Genomic DNA, 21,278 nt, shown 5'->3' on the forward strand with positions numbered 1-21,278 from the left:
TATCTATCTGTGCAGGTTCAATCCTCCATACTCCAGCATAGAGGGCCACCACTGAAGGGTTGATATAGTTCTGTTCCACTGGACAGTTTAGTTCTGCTGATCCTGCCTTAATACTTAAATCAGGTGTTCAGTTGGGAACTAGAGTATGGTATTGTTGTGCAAGATGTAAGGGATAAATTTGTAAGGGTCTTCCTCAGGAGTTGTCCATTATTCCTGATTCATTTTTGGAGTCTGAAAGGCTTTTTCACCTTTTAATGAGACAGACGGCTGACTCCAAAATTCTCTAGAGTCATCTTATTTAAACAGCCAGCATTTGTTTTTCCTTTCTGATGCCCTTATTGTTATTCTTGCAGTGCCCAGTGCTCCACCTCGTAAAGTGGAGGTCGCAGCATTAAACTCCACTGCTTTGAAGGTAATGTGGCGCTCGCCTGTCCCAAGTAAACAGCACGGCCAGATCCGAGGCTATCAGGTGCACTATGTGGAAGTGGTGGATGGAGAGGCCAGGGGACAGCCGCTGATAAAGGACGTCATGCTTGCCGATGCACAGGTTAGGAAGCAAGATGAGAATGCAATGATTGTTGGTACAGCCGTCCCAGTAACAATTGTGGGTTGATGGTAGCAGTTGCTAATAAGCCACAACTGATTGAAACATTCGCCATGTATGTAATACAGGAAGGAAATGTCCACTGTGTATGTGAAAGTCTTACTGTGACATCACATGAGATGCTACCTGAAAACAATGGCAAAATAAGACAGACGAGACATTTAGCTACTGAGCCAGTTGTTACGTTTGGGAATAGACTGCCTAAAATTTAATGGAAACAGATTCTGTGACTAAATACTAAAAAAAAGTGCAAGGCGGTGGAGAAAGAGTTTGGGTCGAATGGGGGTTAGCTCTTTCACAAGACATACTTTGATAACTGAATGCCTCCAATGCTGTACATTTCTGTTGGGGTGGTGTTGGTGCTTCTAGAGGTGAGGGATGCCCATGCTAGTGATTTGTGGTATCAGGCAAATCAGAGTGCCACCGACAAGCATCTGCAGGATAGAATACACTGTGAAGTAGAATAGATGGCCCAAACTCACCTTAAAGCAGACATTCCATTTACACTTCCATTATCAAGTTAAATAGCAGGGTATGATTGATCTCAGTGAGTTCATTGCTGCTCCAGAATATTTGTAGTGAGCTTCTGGATGTCATTTGTCTTTGTCCGAGTCTCACTTAGATATGACACAGACCTCCAATTTTGATAAACAGAGACCACCTTCCCCACCACTGACCACTTAGCCTAGAGGCAATGATCCAGTGCATTCTAGCCTTGAGAAGGTAAGGGACAGCCAATTCTGTTTCCTGGTGTTTATGCACATGTCAAGTGATCATTATCTCGATGGTCTCGGAATCAAAGGAGTTACACAGTTAAGACCCACTCTCGAGCTGGAGTCTGTAATCCATGGCGTGTATTGTCAGGGATTTGGTCATTCAAGCCAGATCCTCAATGCCTGTTTTGATAGATTATATGATCCCGTGGCACCATTTAAAGAACAGTGAGCTTTCATCGTGCTCAACTCTTCCCTCAACCTAGACAACTGGAGTAATTGGTCATTTGTTTTTGTGGACTTTTGAGGGATCATTCTGTCTGTAAACTGGCTGGTGGATTGTGCTATAAAACTGCATGAATAAAGTAACTGATTGCATGTGAAATCCTTTAAGATGTTTCTGAGAGACCTGGTTAGGTGCATAATAACTCGAAGCCTGTCTTTCGTCAATCCAAGTAATGCTGACTTCTTTGACAGGGCATTACCTTGAACCCAGAGGGTGGTGTTAGATGATACAGAAGCTCACACATTCTGTTCAATAATAGACCTGTAAAAATGTGCAAACCCCAGTAAAGTTATTTGATCGCATTGTCCATCGTGATATCAATGAACACCAAAAAGAAGATTCCCTCTGACAGAAGACACGGGCAGATGGTGAGGTACATCAGTACAAAAATCTGAAGGTATCAGTACAGGTTGAGAAATTGATTAAAAAGGAATGTGGGATCCTGAGCTTTATAAATATATGCGTAAATGTTTAGAGATTATGATGAACTTTCACGAAATCTGGTTTGGCCTCAAGTGAAGTATTGTCTCCAGTCCTGCTCTTTGAGCTTTGAGAAAGATGTGAGAGGGTGCAGAAAAGACATATAAGCACGCTCAAAGGAGCGAGGAACTTAACTTCCGTGGAAAGATTAGGGAAGCTCGCATCCTTATCCTTTTAGAGAAGATATGACTAAGAGAAGATTGATGTGTTTGAACTCGTGAGAAGTCTGGTCAGAACAAATGGGGAGAAACGGTTTCCATTGATGGAAATGTCAGGAGTCAGGTTTAAGGACTGGTGAAAGAATCAGTGGGGACATAAGGAAAGAGTTTTAACAAAGCAAATGGTTAGGATGTGAAATCTGCTGCCTGAGGACATGGTTTGGCAGATGTTATACACCAGACCCAACCCCCTAAAGTATATTATGTAGATAGCCTGGACCCTAATTTTTATACTTTTTAAAAATGTAAGTGTAACACACTGTCTTCCAGATATGATTTGATTGGTCTGTCAATAACCTTTAATCAAAACACTTTATTCTTACAACACATTTAAAATATTACAGAAAGGAGAATTAGCATAACAATTATTTTGAAATACTCAACAAGATAATGTATTATTTAACTACTAATCATCCAATGTAGGTAGCATCCTGTTTACACACCCTTGGCAAAGACCAGCAACACAGTTGTGGCTCTCACATGGTGTCTCTCTCCAGTTCAGCAGAAAGAAAACTGAAAGAGCCAGTCTGCTCTTTTGATTTATTGAGAGGAAGCCTCGCTGTCTAATACTTCACTCTCACAGCAGAGAACTCAAGCCCTTATCTCCAGCAACCAGCAAAACCTACCAACTAACTGAAAGCCAAACTAAAATCCTTTAATGGTTCTGTGTGAGCCTGACCTTGCCCACTCATGATCCTTTTGTCTTATGTTAAAGAAAAATCACCCAGGGTGAATGCAAAGCTGTTTATTAACTACCTGTTGAAGGAGACATTTCAGCACAACAGTGACAAAACAATGCAAGACAATCAGTCAGAACACATCTCTTAAATGCACAGTATCACCACACAGATTTACTCAAAGCTTTCAAGTAGGATTACATAAGCACCTGAGAGAAGATATTCACAAGGCTGTGGGGAAAGGTTGTGGGAGGGGACTTTTTTTTAAGATTCTCCCATGAGATGTAGGTGTCACTGACTGGGCCAGTATTTATTGCCCGTTCCTAGTTGCCCTTGAGAAGGTGGTGGTGAGCTGCAGTCTTGAACCACTGCAATCCATGCATTGTAGGTTGAATGACAATGTCATTAGGGAGTGAATTCCAGGATTTTGACCCAGTGATGCAGAAGGAACAACAGTAGATTTCCAAGTAAGGACGGTGAGTGGCTTGGAGGGGAACTTGCAGGTGTTCCCAGGTATCTGCTGCCCTTGTTCTTCTAGATGAAAGTGGTCATGGGTTTGAAAGGTGCTGCCTCGGGATCTTTGATGAATTTTTGCAGTGCATCTTGTAGATGGCACACACTGCTGCTACTGAGCACCGATGGTAGAGGGAGTGGCTGTTTCTGGATGTGGTGCCAATCAAGGGGCTACTTTGTCCTGGATGATGTAAAACTTCTTGAGTGTTGTTGGAGCTGCCCACATACAGGCAAGGGGGGTGTATTACCTCATAATCCTGACTTGTGCTTTGTAAATAGTGCTCAGGCTTTGGGGAGTCAGGAGGTGAGTTACTCGCTGCAGTATCCCTAGCCTCTGACCTGCTCTTGTAGCCACTGTGTTTATGTGGTGAGTCCAGTTGAGGCTCTGGTCAGTGGTACAACCTCCGCCTCCCCCTCCCCCGGATAGTGGGCTATTCAATGACAGTAACACCATTGAATGTCAAGGGGCTTAGATTGTATCTTGGAGGTACCATGATGGACTGAGTTGGTCACAACACAATGGAACCTTTCTCTGACTATATGAAATTGGAGTCAACTTTCTGTATTGATTGAATGAAGTGACTTTTAAATTTTTTGCTGTTTTACTGATTTTCTTTAAACGTCATGCATAGCATAGCAGTATGGTCAATTCCTGATAAACAACTATTTGATTTAACTTAAAACTCAAATGGGCCAAAATCCTTCCAATTCGCTCTTAGTATGAAGAAACCCAAAGGACCTAATGCCTTCCTATTTGCTTCCATTGTGAGGAGCATCAATGAACTAATCTATTTCTCATTCATTCCTATCATGTAGAATAAAATGGATTAAACCTCTCTCCATTTGCTCCCATCAAATGGGATTCAAATGGACTGAAACTTGTTTGTTCCATTTGTACAGAATTAACCCCTTTCCAGTTACCCTGTTCTGTAAAGTTCCTCAGTATTTTAGTCCAGAGTCTTTCTCCATGCATACAGTTAAATGGTAACCTCTAATCAATCGATTGAATCTCCAACTACGAGACACAATCTAATCACTTGTGTGTAATGCTGTTAGTGTGCACTGTCTTTTCTTGTTTGGGTTAGATTTAATCACTAAATGAATGATTAAATAGTCTGCTCTGCAGCATTTGCAAATTGTTTATTTCGAGCTCTGGCCTTTCAAAGATCTGATGTGTGGGATAAGGCCTTTTAGCAAAGTAAATCTGCATTTGCCAGATATGCAATTTCTACCAAATACAGTTATTTGTTTTGATTAAACCTGAAACATGAATTCCTGGAATGACATTCTGTGCAACGGGGGCAGATCCTTGGGCCTGATTGGTCTATTCTGGTATTTACATCTTACCAGAATCTCCTTCCATGTTAGTGACATCTTCCAATCATCCTCACCCCTGCAATCCATCTCCCACCTCTGCAACTCCAATCCCAGCTTCCCACTGCCACCTTCTCATCCCACCTACACCTTGTTCCTCCTTACAACCTGAACTAGCCCTGTTAGCTTCTCCTTTATATTTATGTGTCAAGTCTTCCATTAAATATGTGAATATGCTAACCTCTTTGGTCACTTCCTGGAGCAGCATTGAAAAATCTTCATCCTCATCCTTTTCTGCATAAGCAAGTTGCTCCCAGACCTGATGGACGATCTGTTATCTTCTATATATTTTTCTATTCCTTCAAACCCCTTCATTGTCTTAAAGATCACATTTAGGTTCATATTTAATCTTTAGATTTCCAGAGAAATTAATTCCAATTTAATTACTGTCAATTATTTGCATCCTCTCAGTTCATGGTAACCTCCTTGTAAACAATTTATTACGGTACGGATATGTCATTTTTAAGAATTCACATTTCTGGCCGAGTGAGAAGGAGAGAAAGACGAGCTCATTTGGGTGATGAGGTCAGCGGTTTCTACGTGATGTTCTAGCCAATGAAAATCAGACAAGCCTCAAAGTCCCCTGCACCAAAAATCCCATATTGGGTTGACAAGTTCATGATCTAGAATAACCTATAGAACTTTAGATCTCGTGATGAGACATGTCAAACTCATTGCATTGATCATGTTACCTCACCCATGTTGCCAGGGGGCACCACCTCACCCACACTCAGCAGCCCTCCAACACACTCTGTATGAGTCAAATCATAGAATATAAATCTCTCAACTGGCTTTCATCCATAACCTGTGTTAGGTTGGACACGGCTGACACGAGAAAGGAGGGTGCTACATTTGTCCTCAGCAGAAGTGACTAAGGAGAGGTGGAATCAAAGAATCAAGTCCACATCAATGTTCCCTGCCATTTTTTGAGTATACACGAGTGATTTATTTAAGCGTGAGGCCTTTTTAAGACGTTCTGCTCAGTTGCACACACTGCAGTTTATAGGAACGACTTTCACAAAGGTTTTCATGTTGCTGCATGCACACGCAGCTTACAGGAGACATTACACATCATCACTATCCACAGTTGTTTTCTGGGAATCTATATGCATGTCAACATGTTGTTGCACGAGTTTCTGAATGAAAGTGTATGTATCCGCATCAACATGCGAGAGTGTTTGCTGTGGATTCGAGTGGGGCATCCAAGACAATGCATTTATCTCTGTGCATATGTATCTGAATGTGTGTATGTCTACATGTTTGAGTGCATGCATGTGAATCTGAGTCTGTGTGTGCATCTGTGTGTTTACATGCACAACTAGTGCATGTGTATGCATGCAAGTATATTTGAGAGTGTATGTGTGCATGCATATTTGTTACATATATATACCAACCTGTCTATGCTTATGCAAATACATTTCTGAATGTATGTTTGCTTATCTAGTGTGTGTGAATTGTACATGTATATCTTGACAGTGTGTGTATATATATATATAATATATATATATACATACACACATATACATGTGTCTATATAATAGAGAGAGATTAAATAAACTGAGGATAAATTGGCAAGCAATATCAAAGCAGACAGCAACCACTTTTTTGAATACATAAAAAGGAAGAGAAGAGGCCAAGGTGAATTTAGAGATTGAAACTGGGGAAATAACAACGGTGAGCCAGGAAATGGCAGAGGGATTGAATAAATTCTTTGGATCTGCCTTCACAAAGCTGCTAATAGCATTCTTAAAATAGTAAAGAATCAAGGTGGGAGGGGATAAAGAGGAGAGAAAATAAATACAACAACAATCACTGGAGGAAAAAGTGCTAAGGAAACAAATGAGCCTGATTGGATGCATCTTAGAATATTAAAAGAAGTAGTTACAACCAATGGCACTGGAGATAATCTTCCAAAAATCCTTATATTCTGGAAAAGTCTCAGAAGTTTGGGAAACTGCCGATCCACACCAGAAAAGAACTGAAGAACTAGGAGCTGGAGTAGGCCATTTGGCCCTTTGAGCCTGCTCCTCCATTCAATAAGATCATGGCTGATCTTTTCGTGGCCTCAGCTCCTCTTACCTGCCCTCTCACGGTAACCGTTAATTCCTTAATTGTTCAAAAAAAATCTATCTTAGCTTTAAAAACATTTCCTGAAGTAGCATCGACTACTTCACTTGGCAGGGAATTCCATAGACTCATAACCCTCTGGGTGAAGACGTTCCTTTACAATTCAATCTGAAATCTGCCCTAATTTTGAGGCTATCCTAGTTTCCCCCGCCAATGGAAACATCTTCTCTAGGTCTATCTTCATAACTTTACATATTTCTATATGATTTCCCCTCATTCTTCTAAATTCCAATCAATATAATCCCAGTCTAAACAGTCTGTCCTCATAATCCAACCCCCTCAACTGCAGAATCAACCTAGTGGTATCTCTGCGTCCCCTCTAGGGCCAGTACATCGGTTCTCAAGTAAGGAGACCAAAACTGCATGCAGTACTGCAGGTGTAGCTTCACAAGCAGCCTGTACAGCTGCAATTTAGCCTCCCTGCTTTTAAACTCATCTCATTAGCAATGAAGGACAAAAAAAATTCCATTTGCTTTCCTAATTACCTGTTGTACTTGCAGACCAACCTTCTGTAATTCATGCAGAAGGACACCCAGGTCCCTCTGCACAGCAGTGAGCTGTAACCTTTTACCATTCGAGTAATAGTCATTTTTAAAGTAGGTCTTACCAAAATGGATGACTTCACATTTATTAACATTGTATTCCATCTGCCAGACCTTTGCCCATTCACTTAAAGTATCTATATTCCTCTGCAAAGTTTGACAGTCCCCTGCACACTTTGCTCTACCACTCATCTACAAACGTTGACACACAACATGTGGTCCCCAAATCATCTAATTAAATCGTGAATAGCTGCGGTCTCAATACTGATCCCTGAGGCACACCACTGGTTACTGATTGCCAACTAGAATAGCACTCATTTATCCCCACTGTTTGCTTCCTGTTAGTCAATCAATCCTCTATCCATTAATACATCACCCATAACACCATGCATCCTTATCTTATGCAGCACCTTGTCGAAAGCCTTTTGGAAGTCTAGGTACACCACATCTACTGGGTCCCCATTGTCCACTGTGGTCATAATTCCTTCATAGAATTCCAAAAGATTAGTGAAGCATGACTTGCCTTTCATGAACCCATGTTACATCTGCCCAACGGGATAATTTCTATTTCAATGCATGGCTATTCCTTTCTTGATAATAGACTCAAAGGTCTTCCCCACTACATATGTTAAGCTAACTGGTTTGTAATTCCCATCTAATGCTGTTATTAAAAAAGTGGAGGGGAAAAAAGCTAAGTCTAGGCCAGTCAGCTTTTGGGAATTTGTTACAGTCCATTACAAAGGATATAATAGCAGAGCATGTACAAATAGAGTCATAGAGTCCTACAGCACTGAGAAAAATGTTGCCCCTCAGGTTCCCTTTTATTCTTTACCCTCTAACCTTAAAATTATGCCCTCTAGTCCCCGATTCCCCAACCCTGGGAAAAAGACTGAGTGCATTCATTCTATCTATGCCTCTCATGATCTTATACACATCTATAAGACCTCCTCTATGCTCTAAAGAAAAAGGTCCTAGCTTGTCCAACCTCTCCCTATAACTCAGACTTTTCAGACCTGGTAACATTCTTGTAAATTTCTTCGACACACTTTTTAGTTTAGTAACATCCTTCCTATAGCAAGGTGACCAGAACTGAACACAATAGTCCATGTGCGGCCTCACCAACGTCCTGTACAACTGCAACATAACTTTGCAACTTCTATAACTCAGTGCCCTGACTGATGAAGGCCAGTGTGCCAAAAGCCTTGTTCACTGCCCTGTCTACTTGTGACTCCAGTCTCAGGGAATCGTGCACCTGAAATCCAAGGTCCCTCTGTTCACGATATTCCTTAAGGCCCTGCCATTCACCATGAAAATCCTATCTGGATTTGACTTTCCAAAATGCAAGACCTCACACTTATCTATGTTAAACTCTATTTGCCATTCCACAGCCCACTTCCCCAGAGCTCAAGGTCCTGCTGCAATTTCTGACAACCTTCCTTACTGTCCACAATACCTCCTATTTTAGTGTCAGAGAGACCTACAGCACAGATATAGGTCCTTTGGTCCAAACTGATCCTTGCCAACCAAAATGTCCATCCACACTAACCCAATTTCCCTGCATTTGGCCCTTATTCTTCTAACCCTTTCCCATCCATGCATTTTATCTCAACCACTTTCGCTGGCAGCTCATTCCATATGCATACCATCCTCTGTGTAAAACAAGTTGCTCCTCAGGTTCCTTTTCATTCTTTCCCCAATAACCTTAAACTGATACCCTCGAGTCCTCAATTCCTCAACCCTGGGAAAAAGACTGAGTGCATTAATCCTATCCATGCCTCTCATGATCTTATAACTTCGATAAAATTCTCCCTCAGTCCCCTATGCTGTAAAGAAAAAAGTCCTAGCTTGTCTAACCTCTCCCCATAACTCAGACAACTGAGTCCAGGCAGCATCCTTGTGTCATCTATAAATTTACTAATCAAGCCTTGTACCTTCTTATCCAAATCATTTATATAGATAACAAACAGCATAGGGCCCTGCACCAACCCCTGAGGTACACCACTAGTCACAGGCCTCCAGTTCGACAAACATCCTTCCACTATTACCCTCTGCTTTCTACCATCAAGCCAATTGTGTATCCAATTTGTTAACTCCCCCTGGATTCCTTCCCCCCGGAACCTTCCAGAGTAGCCTACAATATGGAACCTTATCAAAGGCCTTACTGAAATCCATTTAGACTACATTTATCACCCTGCCCTCGTCAACCTTTCTGGTCACTTCATCAAAGAACTCTAACAGATTTGTGAGGCATGATCTCCCACGGACAAAGCCATGCTGACTATTCCTAATCAAACCCTGTTTTTCCAAATGCATGTATATTTTATCCCTCAGCATCTTCTCAAGTATGTAACCTACTACAGATGTTAAGCTTACTGGATTATAGTTCCCAGGTTTTTCTTGAATAAGGCCACTACTTTCGCTCCTCTCCAGTCTTCTAGGATCCCACCCATAGCTAATGATGGAAAACTACCAGCCAGGGCCTTGCAATTTCTTCTCTAGCCTCAAGCCTCTAGCCTTGAATATATCTGGTCTGGACCAGGAGATTTATCCACCTTCATTCATTTGAATAGTCCAACACCTCCTCTACTGTCCCCAAGATATTGCCACTAACTTCCTTAAGTTCCCAATCCATAGTATAATCAAAATATAATCAAACAGAGCCAGCCTGCTTTCATGAGGTGAATTCTATCTCGGGCAAATTTATTAGAATTTTTAAGAGGAGGAATTAATCAGATTAGATAAAGGGGAATTAATGGATTTGATATACTTGGATTTCCAGATTTTATTGCTTTGATAAGGAATCACACATTAGGCTACTTAATAAGATAAGAGCCCATAGTGCTGGAGGTTGGATATTAGCATGGATAGAGGATTGGCTAACTAACAGAAAACAGAGAGGACATGGCATCTTGTAAATAGTGGTGAGTTATAGGTAGCAGTGCTAGGGTCCTAGTTACTTGTATATTAATGACCTAAATGAAGTGAATACTATTGCTGACTTTGTGAATGACATATAATAGCTGGGAACGCCAGTGGTGAGCTTGGCACAGAGTCTGGAGATGGATATAGACAGATTAAGCTTTTGAGCAAAAATTTACAGATGGAATATAAAGTGGGAAAATTTAAGGTTGTGTACTTTAACAGAAAGAATAGAGGAGCTGAAAATTACTTAAATAGAGGAAGCCTACATAAAGCTGCAACACAGTAGCATTCGGGAGCCTTGTACATAAATCACAAAAAGTTGGTACACAAGTTCAGCAGGTAATCGGGGAAGGCAAATGGAATATTGCCTTTGTTTTAGTGGGTATGGATCAAAAAAGAGGGAAGTCTTGCTAAAACTGTATGACAGGGTAGACATAGAGAGGTTGTTTCCTACTGTGGAAGAATCTAGGATCAGAGTACAGTCAGAATAAGAGGTCATCCAATTAGGACAGGTTTGAGGAAGAATATCATCTCTGAGAGTCATGAATCCATGGAATTCTTTCCTGTCAAGGGCTGAGACAGACAGATGTTTGATCTGTGAGAGAATCAAGGGTTATGGGGAAAAGACTGCAAAGTGAAGTCGAGGATAATAGATCAGCATAATTTCATCAAATTGGCAGAATATATTGGACAAACTAAATGGCCAACTTCTGCTTCTACATTGTATGGAATGTTTATATCTTGAGACTGTGTGTGTGTGCGTGCATGTGTGTGTGTGCGTGTGTGCATGTGTGTGTGTGCTCAAACATGCCAGATAAGGAATTACTCTGAATTTTGTAATCTTGTCCAATATTCCCCCACTGCCTCCCTCTGTACACACACTGTCTCTCTCACACCACACACACACACTCTCTCTCTCTCTTTCTCTCTCCCTCTCTTTGCACTGAAGTTGAACTTGTCTTGACCATAGAACAAAACGTGGGATAGCAGATTGGCTGTCTGCTTTACCTACCTCCCAAAGTTCTCTTGAAAGGGGATTGGACAGGGTGGAAATCAAGCGGAAGATTGTCTGTTCCTCATTTGACATTGATGCCAAAAACTGTCAAAGTCCCTGAAGAAGGGAGGTCTTAATCTGGTCTGTCTCTGCCAGATGCCACGTTCTGATCCAACACAGTGGTGACATGCTGGTCCAATAATGACAGATGGGCTTGAATCAGCTCAACTCTGAGTGTTTTGGTGGCCAAACCAAACCCGGATCCAAGCAGCCCACCTCTAATTAGGAGCGGCACGGTGGCTCAGTGGTTAGCATTGCTGCCTCACAGCTCCAGTGTCCCAGGTCCGATTCCAGCCTTGGGCGACTGTGTGGAGTTTGCACACTCTCCCAGTGTCTGCGTGGGTTTCCTCCCACAGTCCAAAGATGTGCAGGTCAGGTGAATTGGCCATGCTAAATTGCCCTTAGTGCTAGGTGCATTAGTCATAGGGAAATGGGTCTGCGTGGGTTACTCTTCGGAGGGTCGGTGTGGACTGGTTGGGCCAAAAGGCCTGTTTCTGCACTGTAGGTAAACTAACCTAATTGATGCCCAAAGGTGGGCAGATTGCCCACCTCTACCAAGCAGACACTTTAAATATGACAATGAGGTTGCAATTTCCCCACATGACCACCAATCCTGGCACGTGGCTCTTGGTCAGTTCTCCACCACCACCAGATCCTCAACTATGGAATGCCTTCTGCCGCATCCTGATCCAGCCCCCCACTAACTTCAAGCCCTACTCCACCACCAGTTCGCCTCAGGTATCTCAACTATTCCCAGTTCTCAGCTCACTTCAGGGGAGAGAGAGCTAAACATTCTTTTGATTGAGAATATTGGGATTTGACTTCCTTTCATGATCTCTGTTTTCTCATGTGGATTTTGAAAGGCTCAGTGTTCTTTGAATTTGTTCCAAGCAAAACCACCTCGAACCTCTTCCCTCATCTTCAATTCTTTTTTTTGTCTCTTTCTTCTTGCCTTCCTCCTGTTACTCAGTGGGAGACTGACGACACTGCAGAATATGTGAGTAAAATGCCTGATTCGCTGTGTTTTCTTGGGTTCTCCTGATCCTGTGGAATGTCCTCTCCTTGATGTTCAGAAATGCTACAAATCGTTCTTTTCTGGATTTGTGTAACGTAGTTGCCATGTTTTGTTGTAATTTATGCTTTTTGTTTTAAGCACTTAATTGCGAAGTTTCCAAACTTTAGAACCTCCAGCCAAATAATTCCCTTTTCTTTCATCTGCCAATGACACTCTATAATCCACACACTACAAAAGATGAATCCCCGAACGACGCAATCCTGGTACCACACCTTTAACTGGTGCTGTGCCCTGTGACCTGAGAGTATCTCGGGGTCAAGGGTTAGCCTCAGATTGCCAGTCAGAGCTGGCAACTGAAACATGAAATGATTTCAGCAGAATCTGTCTCTGTGATGGGATAAGTCCTATTACAGTCTTGATTTCTGGTCTGGCATCTGTACAAAAGGATTCTGCTCTGAGTTTTTGGTTTGCATGTCTTATGGCTCTTGGTTTGTGTGTTTTTGATTTGCACATGAAGCTGTTTAAAGTATTTGAACTTCGCCCATTTAGATTCTCACTCACACCCATGTGTTTCTATCACTAGGAGATGGTCATCTCTGGACTGCAGCCAGAAACAACGTATTCCATCACCGTGGCAGCCTACACAACAAAGGGTGATGGTGTGCGCAGCAAGCCGAAACTCGTAGTCACCAAAGGTTCAGGTCAGTCGCCAGCCAGTCTCGAACTTGTGTAGTTGAAGCAATAGAGGAAAGTGCTGTTTAGTTGCTCCTCTGTTAATTGTAGTGTTTTCCAGTGCTTTTCCCTTGCTCACTATGAATAAGCCATGAATCTCACTTACTAGCGTCAGCAGAGTACGTCCTTCTCACAATGAAGGTGATTTTGGCCTCACCAGTTACCTGTCTAAGAGGGGTTATTGGGCAACGTCGAAGAATAGAAACCAATTTTACTGTCCTTACCTTGAAGGCTTCGATGTCGATTACATTTTCCTAACAACATCCCAAGCGACAGCTGCATTTGAACTTGGCTTCACACGCTGCATGGTTCAGCCACTCATTGCCTTGAGCAATGAATGTGTCACACTCAGGAACTTACATTGCAAATCTTTTAGCAAACAAACATCTCTCCACTTGTTTTAACATTGTTCTTAGGAGTATTGATAAATGCCTGAGAGGAAAGTTGAAATCAAGGTGTTGAGTACAAGAGCAGTTGGGTGGATATTAGTGAAGGTCTTAAATTAGGGCAGTGGGAGAAAGCAATGCTCCTGAGGTGTTGACTCCAGGAGAGAGAGATGGACAGAGTCACAAGACATAGATAAGTGAATATCTGAAGTTTAGCCTACTTTGAATTGATTTCTGTACTTGTTTATGGGACTGTTGCTATGAAGGAAATGTCTTATTACAGTTTCATGGCAAGGAATGATTTCCTTGTCACTGTTTCTCGAGTGGGACGATAATCTTGTTGTTTTTGAAGTAGGCGCGTGTTAATATTTAATATTTCTTGAGGATATATGTTGCCAAGTGAGGAGGTGGGATTTTGTTACTACTCTGTTTCTAGATTCAGGTGAGGAGTCATAGAGTCATAGAGATGTACAGCACAGAAGCAGGCCTGTTGGTCCAACTTGTCCATGCCAACCAGTTATCCTAACCTAATCCAGTCCCATTTGCCAGCATTTGGTCCATATCCCTCTAAACCCTTCCTATTCATGTACCCATCCAGATGCCTTTTAAATGTTTATTATTGTGCCACCCTCCACCACTTCCTCTGGCAGCTCATTCCTTACACGCACCACCCTCTGCGTGAAAAAGTTGCCCTTTAGCTCCCTTTTAAATCATTCTCCTCTCACCTTAAACCTATGCCTTCTAGTTTTGGACTCCCCCACCCTGGGAAAATGACCTTGGCTACTCATCACACTCTATGCCCCTCCTGATTTTATAAATCTCTCACACTCCAGGGAAAACAGCCCCAGCCTATTCAGCCTCTCCCTATAGCTCAAACCTGACAACAACCTTGCATATCTTTTCTGAACCCTTTTAAGTTGAACAACATCGTTCCTATTCCTGGAAGAAGAGCTACAACCTTCTTATTAATATTGTGTCTGTGTGTGTTCCTTTGCATGCCTGTGTGCACGTCTGTTAATGTCTCTGTGTGAGTGTGTGTGTGTATCTGAGGTGTTTAGTGAGAGGGGAGGCTTACAATCTGCCTGCTGCCAATGAAGTTAGCACAGGACTGACAGCTGGGCTGCTGTTGCATATGTGCAGGAGACAAGCAAGCAATGAATCCTCATGTTTTATAGAGCTGTAAAAGAGGAATGTTTGCATCACAGCCTGCAAATATTCCACAGAGACCATCTGTCCTGTTTCCTGGAGAGTAGAATACTCTCCTTGGTGCAGGAATGGAGAGCAGGCACAATGTGCGGACTTGATCCTTTGAACTTGAGCTTTGTTATGTATTAATTAAAGGAACAATACCCTAGGAATTATCGTCGATCAGAATAATGGATACCTACAGCATTCATAGGACGTTCATCTAGCAGTTATTTTAATGGAAGTTCAGATTAATGCCTGCATTAACATAGCAGACAGAGGAATGTCATACCAATATGTTAAGCAGTCATCAAGTGGTGCTGTTATCAGAAACGTCTTGCTGACGGAGTTTATCCCGCTTGCTGTGAGAACTGTGTTAGTTACTAACTGGCGTGGAGCCAAGTAACTGGATCACTTCAAACCATCAGCTCTCCAGTAAGTGTGAGAAATGTTCTCTTGCTGAGCATTTGCTCATGTTTTCATCCAGAACCAACTTGCCTTCCCTTACCATCACCTGGTGTTGTGTGTAATGGTGGGATCCCAGGTCAGCGGGTGCATTGAACAGGTGAAGTTGTCACTTTTTCTGTCCACTGCAGCCTGATTTAAATTTTCTTTAAAAATGCATTTTCTGCAGGGTTTGACAAATTCACGCATGTTGATGTCAGTCCTTTGAGAAGGTCTCTCAATAGTCACAGAGAAGGACAAAGCAGTGAGTGAGATTGAGCAGGTCCAATGTTGGAGCAAAGTTTGGAAATCTGACAAAATATTGACTGGACAATTGTTATAATTGTCATTATAGCATACAGTCTGCTTTAAACTGGGCTTACACTCTCCGACTCCATTTTGTATTGCGGGCAGTACCAATGTGTGACATTACTGTAATGGTTCCCTTTCTCTACCACCACAGCATTTCTAGCATCAAATTGGATAGAATGTAAGAGTTATTCAGCGCATCATCTCTGTGCTGGAATTTATAATGTATTTGAGCCCTCCTGCCTAGCCCCATCCTATTCCAGCTGCTCCACAAGAAAAGTTGATGAGACTGGGAAGAATGAGAAAGAAGATGGACCATCAGTACCTTACCCAGGGATCATGTGAAACACTGTTGGGAGTTGCTTTTGCCTGGAAAACAGCTGAGAGCAGACCAAGGAAAGGAAAATCAAGAAGGTGGCTGGACGTAACAGAATGAGCAGATGGAACATGAGGGGACAGGCATGGTTTCATAACCACCAAGGGAAGGAAACAGGAGGCTGTGGTGTTACTATGTGAACATTTTGATTTTGATTTGGTTTATTATTGTCACATGTACCTGAGTACAGTGAAAAGCTTTGTTTTGCCTGCAGCATAGCAGATCATGACATATGAGACACAAAAATTAAACAGAGGAAGAAATACAGAGTTAAGGCTGCAGAGGTGTACAAAAGGCAAGATCAATGCTATACCTGAATTTTGAGGGGTCCATTTGGTAGGGAAGAAGCTGCTCCTGAACCTGTTGGTGTTTGTATTTAAGTTTTTGTATCTTCTGCTTGACGGAAGAGGTTGAAAGAGGTTGTTTCAGTGGAGGTCCAAAGGAAGTTCCACACCTCACATAAAATGGCTGAGAGAGAAATTGAGAGAATGCATTCATTAAGCATTCTTTGGATCACATGACCAACTGTACTTTTAATGTACAGAAACAGAGCTGTTAAAAGTATACACCCCACCATCTCCTCCGCACCAGCCACAATATACTGGGACACTGGCAAAGTCATAGATGTGAATTTAAAGCAACTTGAACATTGAAGTGTTGTGACCTGACATGAAAGCAACATAGATTCTGTTCCCTGGTTACTGATGGCAGTTCCACATTTTAGCTGGATGTTTGTATTTTGATTTGAGCAAGATACAAGCGGTGTTGTGTGTGGGAAATAAAGAAAATACCATATGGAAACCTAAGGGAGAAGACTGTTTATGATGCTAAATGCTGTGAAGTTACACTGTAGGTAGGTTACTGTCAATAAAAGGCCTAAATTCAAATATAATATATATTCTTGCATTTGTGAGCATTTCCTATGAACATTTTTTGTTATAAATTTCGGTGACAGCATGTATAATAGAAACTGTCAATGTTTAACTTGTGCACTGTAATTATATCCCTAATCCACTCACCGTGGTAATAGTGCATGCCACAACTGGCAGGAGTGTGTAATTACAGCACGATTAGGTGACTTCAGCACTTCTGGTTATTAATACTGACAGGAATTTATAAAGCAAAGACAAAACTTAGGACAGCAGGTATGACTTTCAATTGGACAATAATTAAATTCTCAAACAGTTATTCCCCACCCTTTAGCCCTGTTTTTTTGTTATCAGAAAACAAATAATTCTTCCTTATAAGATCATAAGACATAGAAGCAGAAATTAGTGAGAGTCTGTGGAAGATCAAGTAGTTTACACATATATTGCGTGTACACACATATAAAAAGCTCTTTGTATGTGCACATGCATATGTAACTAGAAGTCCTTACATTATTTTAACAGGCGAGTTTATGTTAAACTAAGCTTATCATTACACAGAGGCACTGAGAAATCGCTGAGAAAGGAACATTCTAGTCCAAATCCCCATTCATTTTGAGTAATTTGCTATTCTAAAACAAATGCTCAATACTGACAGTGATTTAATCCCAATGACCACAGTGTCAGTTTGTATAGTAGATGCTGTCACTTTGCTGATCCTCCAATAAAACATTTTAACTTAATTGTAAGTCTTAATCTGTACCGAGGTGCGTTTTTCCCTTTGATAAGCACAACCTTCTGTGTTTAATTTTTACTCAGCTCACTCGGTGTGATCTATTCCTCCTCCATTTTCCTTTCACTGCTGTCCTTCCTACAGCTGCTGCTGCTTGTTGATGAACAGGGGTTGGTGGGGGGGGGGGGGGGGGGGGGGGGGGGAGGTGGGAATGTGAGGTGCCTACAGGAACCTTACCTGGATTTCTTTTACTCCACTTGTGTGAGAGACCAGAGTGCTATTGAACAATGGCAGGCGTCGCAATTGACCTGGCACAAGAATTGCTTGAAATCAATTGGTGCAGAAATTATGGCTTTCTTTTCCTTCCGATTGGTGTGCAGTGACACCCTACTGTTAATTGCCCTGGTGTGGCCCATACGGAGAACAGGTTTCACCTCAGTATCCTGGCAATATGAGTTGATCAGTCCCAGTGAACAGTCAGTGAACACCTTTCCCCCTACCGCCCCCTCCCCATCAATAGTCACTCTGCCCCAGAAGTTAGTGGACACTATTGCTGTCCCGTTTCCCCCCCAAGTCAGGTGCTTACCTTCACCCCCACTCAGTGCCCATCTTTGCACCCCTAGTCAGTGTACACCTGCACCCCACTCAACGCCCATCTTTGCCCCTTCAGTCAGTGCATAGTTACACCCACCCTCATCAAAGGGCTCATTTACCCCCCACCCCATCCCTCCAACTGAATGGATATAATTAGTGGGCGGCACGGTGGCACAGTGGTTAGCACTGCTGCCTCACAGCGCCAGAGACCCGGGTTCAATTCCTGAACTCAGGTGACTGACTGTGTGGAGTTTGCACATTCTCCCTATGTCTGCATGGGTTTCCTCCGGGTGCTCTGGTTTCCTCCCACAGTCCAAAAATGTGTGCAGAGTTAGGTGAATTGGCCATGCTAAATTGCCCGTAGTGTTAGGTGAAGGGGTAAAGGTAGGGGTATGGGTGGGTTGCGCTTCGGCGGGTCGGTGTGGTCTTGTTGGACCGAAGGGCCTGTTTCCACACTGTAAGTCTAATCTAATCTAATAAAGAGGTGACGAGAGCATTAGGTAACAAAAACACAAGGAAAGTAAATGACATCAAATCACTATTTCCTTGATTATTTTCTAACCCATTACCTTTTCTTTCTCCTCGATCTCAATAAAGTACCTGGATAAATGAAGTATCCGTGCATACAATCATGATACAAGTTGTTGACCTTGTCATTGATTTGTTCACCGTTGTGAGATTGAAATCGGCACGAGTTAATTTTTTGCTGGCATATTGTCTGCCTGGAGCTGTAGCCCATGTTGCATCTGGACAGTGTTGATTTAGATATGCCTCCCGGGCTGTGCTCTTGTGGGGTTGTTGCTGACTCGCACATTGTGGTTTGGAAACGGTGAACACATTCAGGTAATGACTGCAGTCAGACGCTGGCTGGCTGTTGGCTTGTTGGTGCTTTGCCAGCAAATGGTTTTGACAGGAACAGATTGGAGCTGCAGCGAAGCCGAGGATCTTAATGTAACAGAGCTCTTGCAGTCATTTACTGCATATTCTCTCAATGTCACAGCCCGAATTCTTCAGTCTGTGCAGTCAAGTATCCTCTGGTGCGGTGGACCTCAGCAGTTTGCAAGTTGAAGAATGACCCAAAGCCTCTGTTGACAAATTTGATGTTAAGAATGGAAACAAGTTACACAGTGCAGATAGTTGTTGAATATGGCTGGCAAGTCCAAAGCTGATCTCAATTCAGTTTGGGAGAGAAACACTTCATCAGGTCTTGGCTCCCTTTGAGTTTGTAATTTGGGAGTGGGAGGAACAACAAAACAAGTCCGTACATTGCGACACTTTTGACTTCGATCATAAAGATGGACAGTCATGAAACTGCAACACTTTCACAGACTAGAATTCCGTAATTACAAAGTTTTGTAGATGCACTGTAGAAAGCATCCTACCTGGATGCATCACAACTTGCAATGGCAACTGCAGGAAACTACACAGAGATGTGAACACAGCCCAGTCCATCACACAAACCAGCTTCCCACTATTGACTTCATCTCTACTTCCTGCTGCAATTGGAAAGCAACCAACATAATCAAAAACATCTCCCTTCCCGGTTATATTCTCTTCCACCGTCTCCTATTGGGCTGAAGATATAAAGGTTTGTGTACAAACAGATTCAAGAGCAGCTTCTTCCCTGCTGTTATCAGACCTTTGAACAGACCTCTGTAATGTTAATGTACCTTCCTGGCAGCTGTAATGTTGTATCCTGCTCTCTGATGCATTTGTGTAGTACGATCTGCCTGTAAAACACTTTTCACTGTACCCCGGTGACAGTAATAAATCAAATCAAAATTAGCCCAACAGAGGGTCAAGTGTAATTCAGCACCAACCATTCTGATGTATCTCGAGGAGCCAGCAAGTGGTAAAGTCTTTGATGCACCACAGAGAGAAAGAATGGGGTAAAGCCTCCAGGGCAGAAGATCAGAGCATACTAGTAACTAGAGGAAAAGGCAGCACATCAGTTAGTAACTCATGATAGAGTTCAGAAAAGAACTGGTGTTCCAGACACTGCAGCATTTGCAACGCAGGGCTGGGTCTGGACAGAGCAGCACCTTGAGAGATCAATGTTGATTTAAGCTGACTTTTCTGTGTGTTTAAATAAATGACAACTGTAACATTGTTCCTTGGTGTAGTTAATTGATTTCAGATAGAAATGAGAAATTCTATGACAGAACAGCCTGAAGATAAGAGATTGCCTTGGTGGAAGAATGGTGTCCGTCAGCTATGTTGCTGGATTCAGTCCCAAAAGCTGACTGATCCTGGCACCATTCAATTCGCAGAGGGATATCTAGCTTTATTAAGACTTGTTCTGCATGGTTCTGGATGACACCTGCACACAGGCTTAAGCAAAAAAACAGTGAATATAACCAGCTGTCCCAAACCTCCTTTGAATGTTGTCTTCAAGCTGCAGCAGAGATCCTTTGCAAAGGTGCCCAAAGCCAGCATCTTTTCTTTTGCATCTAATACTTATTTCACTTAACACATTTTTCACATGGGATGAAATAAAACAGAGTTATGGATATCTGGAAGGCATTATAGGCTAGAACCTAAATGCTAGGGAACGGATGATTTGTACAGAGAGTAATGGATACCTGGGAGCTGGGATCTAATCAGTGGGTTGAATTAGTTTCTTTAAAGAGTGAAAAACCCAGGACAAATTACAAGTTACAATTCTGTTGAGGGATTTGCTTGATTTATGGATCACACAATGGAGATTGGGGATTAGTTGCAGGCTGTAATCTAATTGTGGGGTTGAGATGGTTTAAACATAAAATAGTAGTGGTGGAGGAGGTAGTGGCATGCTGGATTAAAATGAGGAACCTGAATGTTTTATGTATAGAAAAATTGATGTGCGAGAGTGAATAATGTGCAGATATGAATCTTATTTATAGGTTGAGATGGTTTATATGTGGAATAATGGATCATGCCAATGATTGAGTTACAATATGAAATCTGTTTAGAAGCTTCTACTTGTCTGTTGCTACAAGGTGGTAAACTTCAATAATACTTGCAGTAACCATAGCAATGGAAAACTTACACATCACAAACCACTGTCAGAAATATTTTTTGTATTTGCAAATGAGACTGTCTTTGAAGTATTTTATAGAATCATAGAATCCCTACAGTGTGCAAACAGG

The 21,278-nt window shown here is 42.1% G+C and overlaps 1 protein-coding gene across 1 annotated transcript in view; it reads left to right on the forward strand.

Annotated features, from left to right (window-relative positions):
- Positions 1 to 21,278, forward strand: part of LOC132828968 (receptor-type tyrosine-protein phosphatase delta-like) — a 481,828-nt gene that overhangs the window by 331,220 nt on the left and 129,330 nt on the right. Inside the window, exons 14-15 of the mRNA XM_060846203.1 lie at positions 354 to 547; positions 13,109 to 13,226. Coding sequence (XP_060702186.1) covers positions 354 to 547; positions 13,109 to 13,226 — 312 coding nt within the window. The remainder of the gene's footprint in view (positions 1 to 353; positions 548 to 13,108; positions 13,227 to 21,278) is intronic.

The sequence above is a fragment of the Hemiscyllium ocellatum genome, chromosome 28 (assembly GCF_020745735.1).
Source record: "Hemiscyllium ocellatum isolate sHemOce1 chromosome 28, sHemOce1.pat.X.cur, whole genome shotgun sequence".
In the NCBI taxonomy this organism is placed as follows: domain Eukaryota; kingdom Metazoa; phylum Chordata; class Chondrichthyes; order Orectolobiformes; family Hemiscylliidae; genus Hemiscyllium; species Hemiscyllium ocellatum.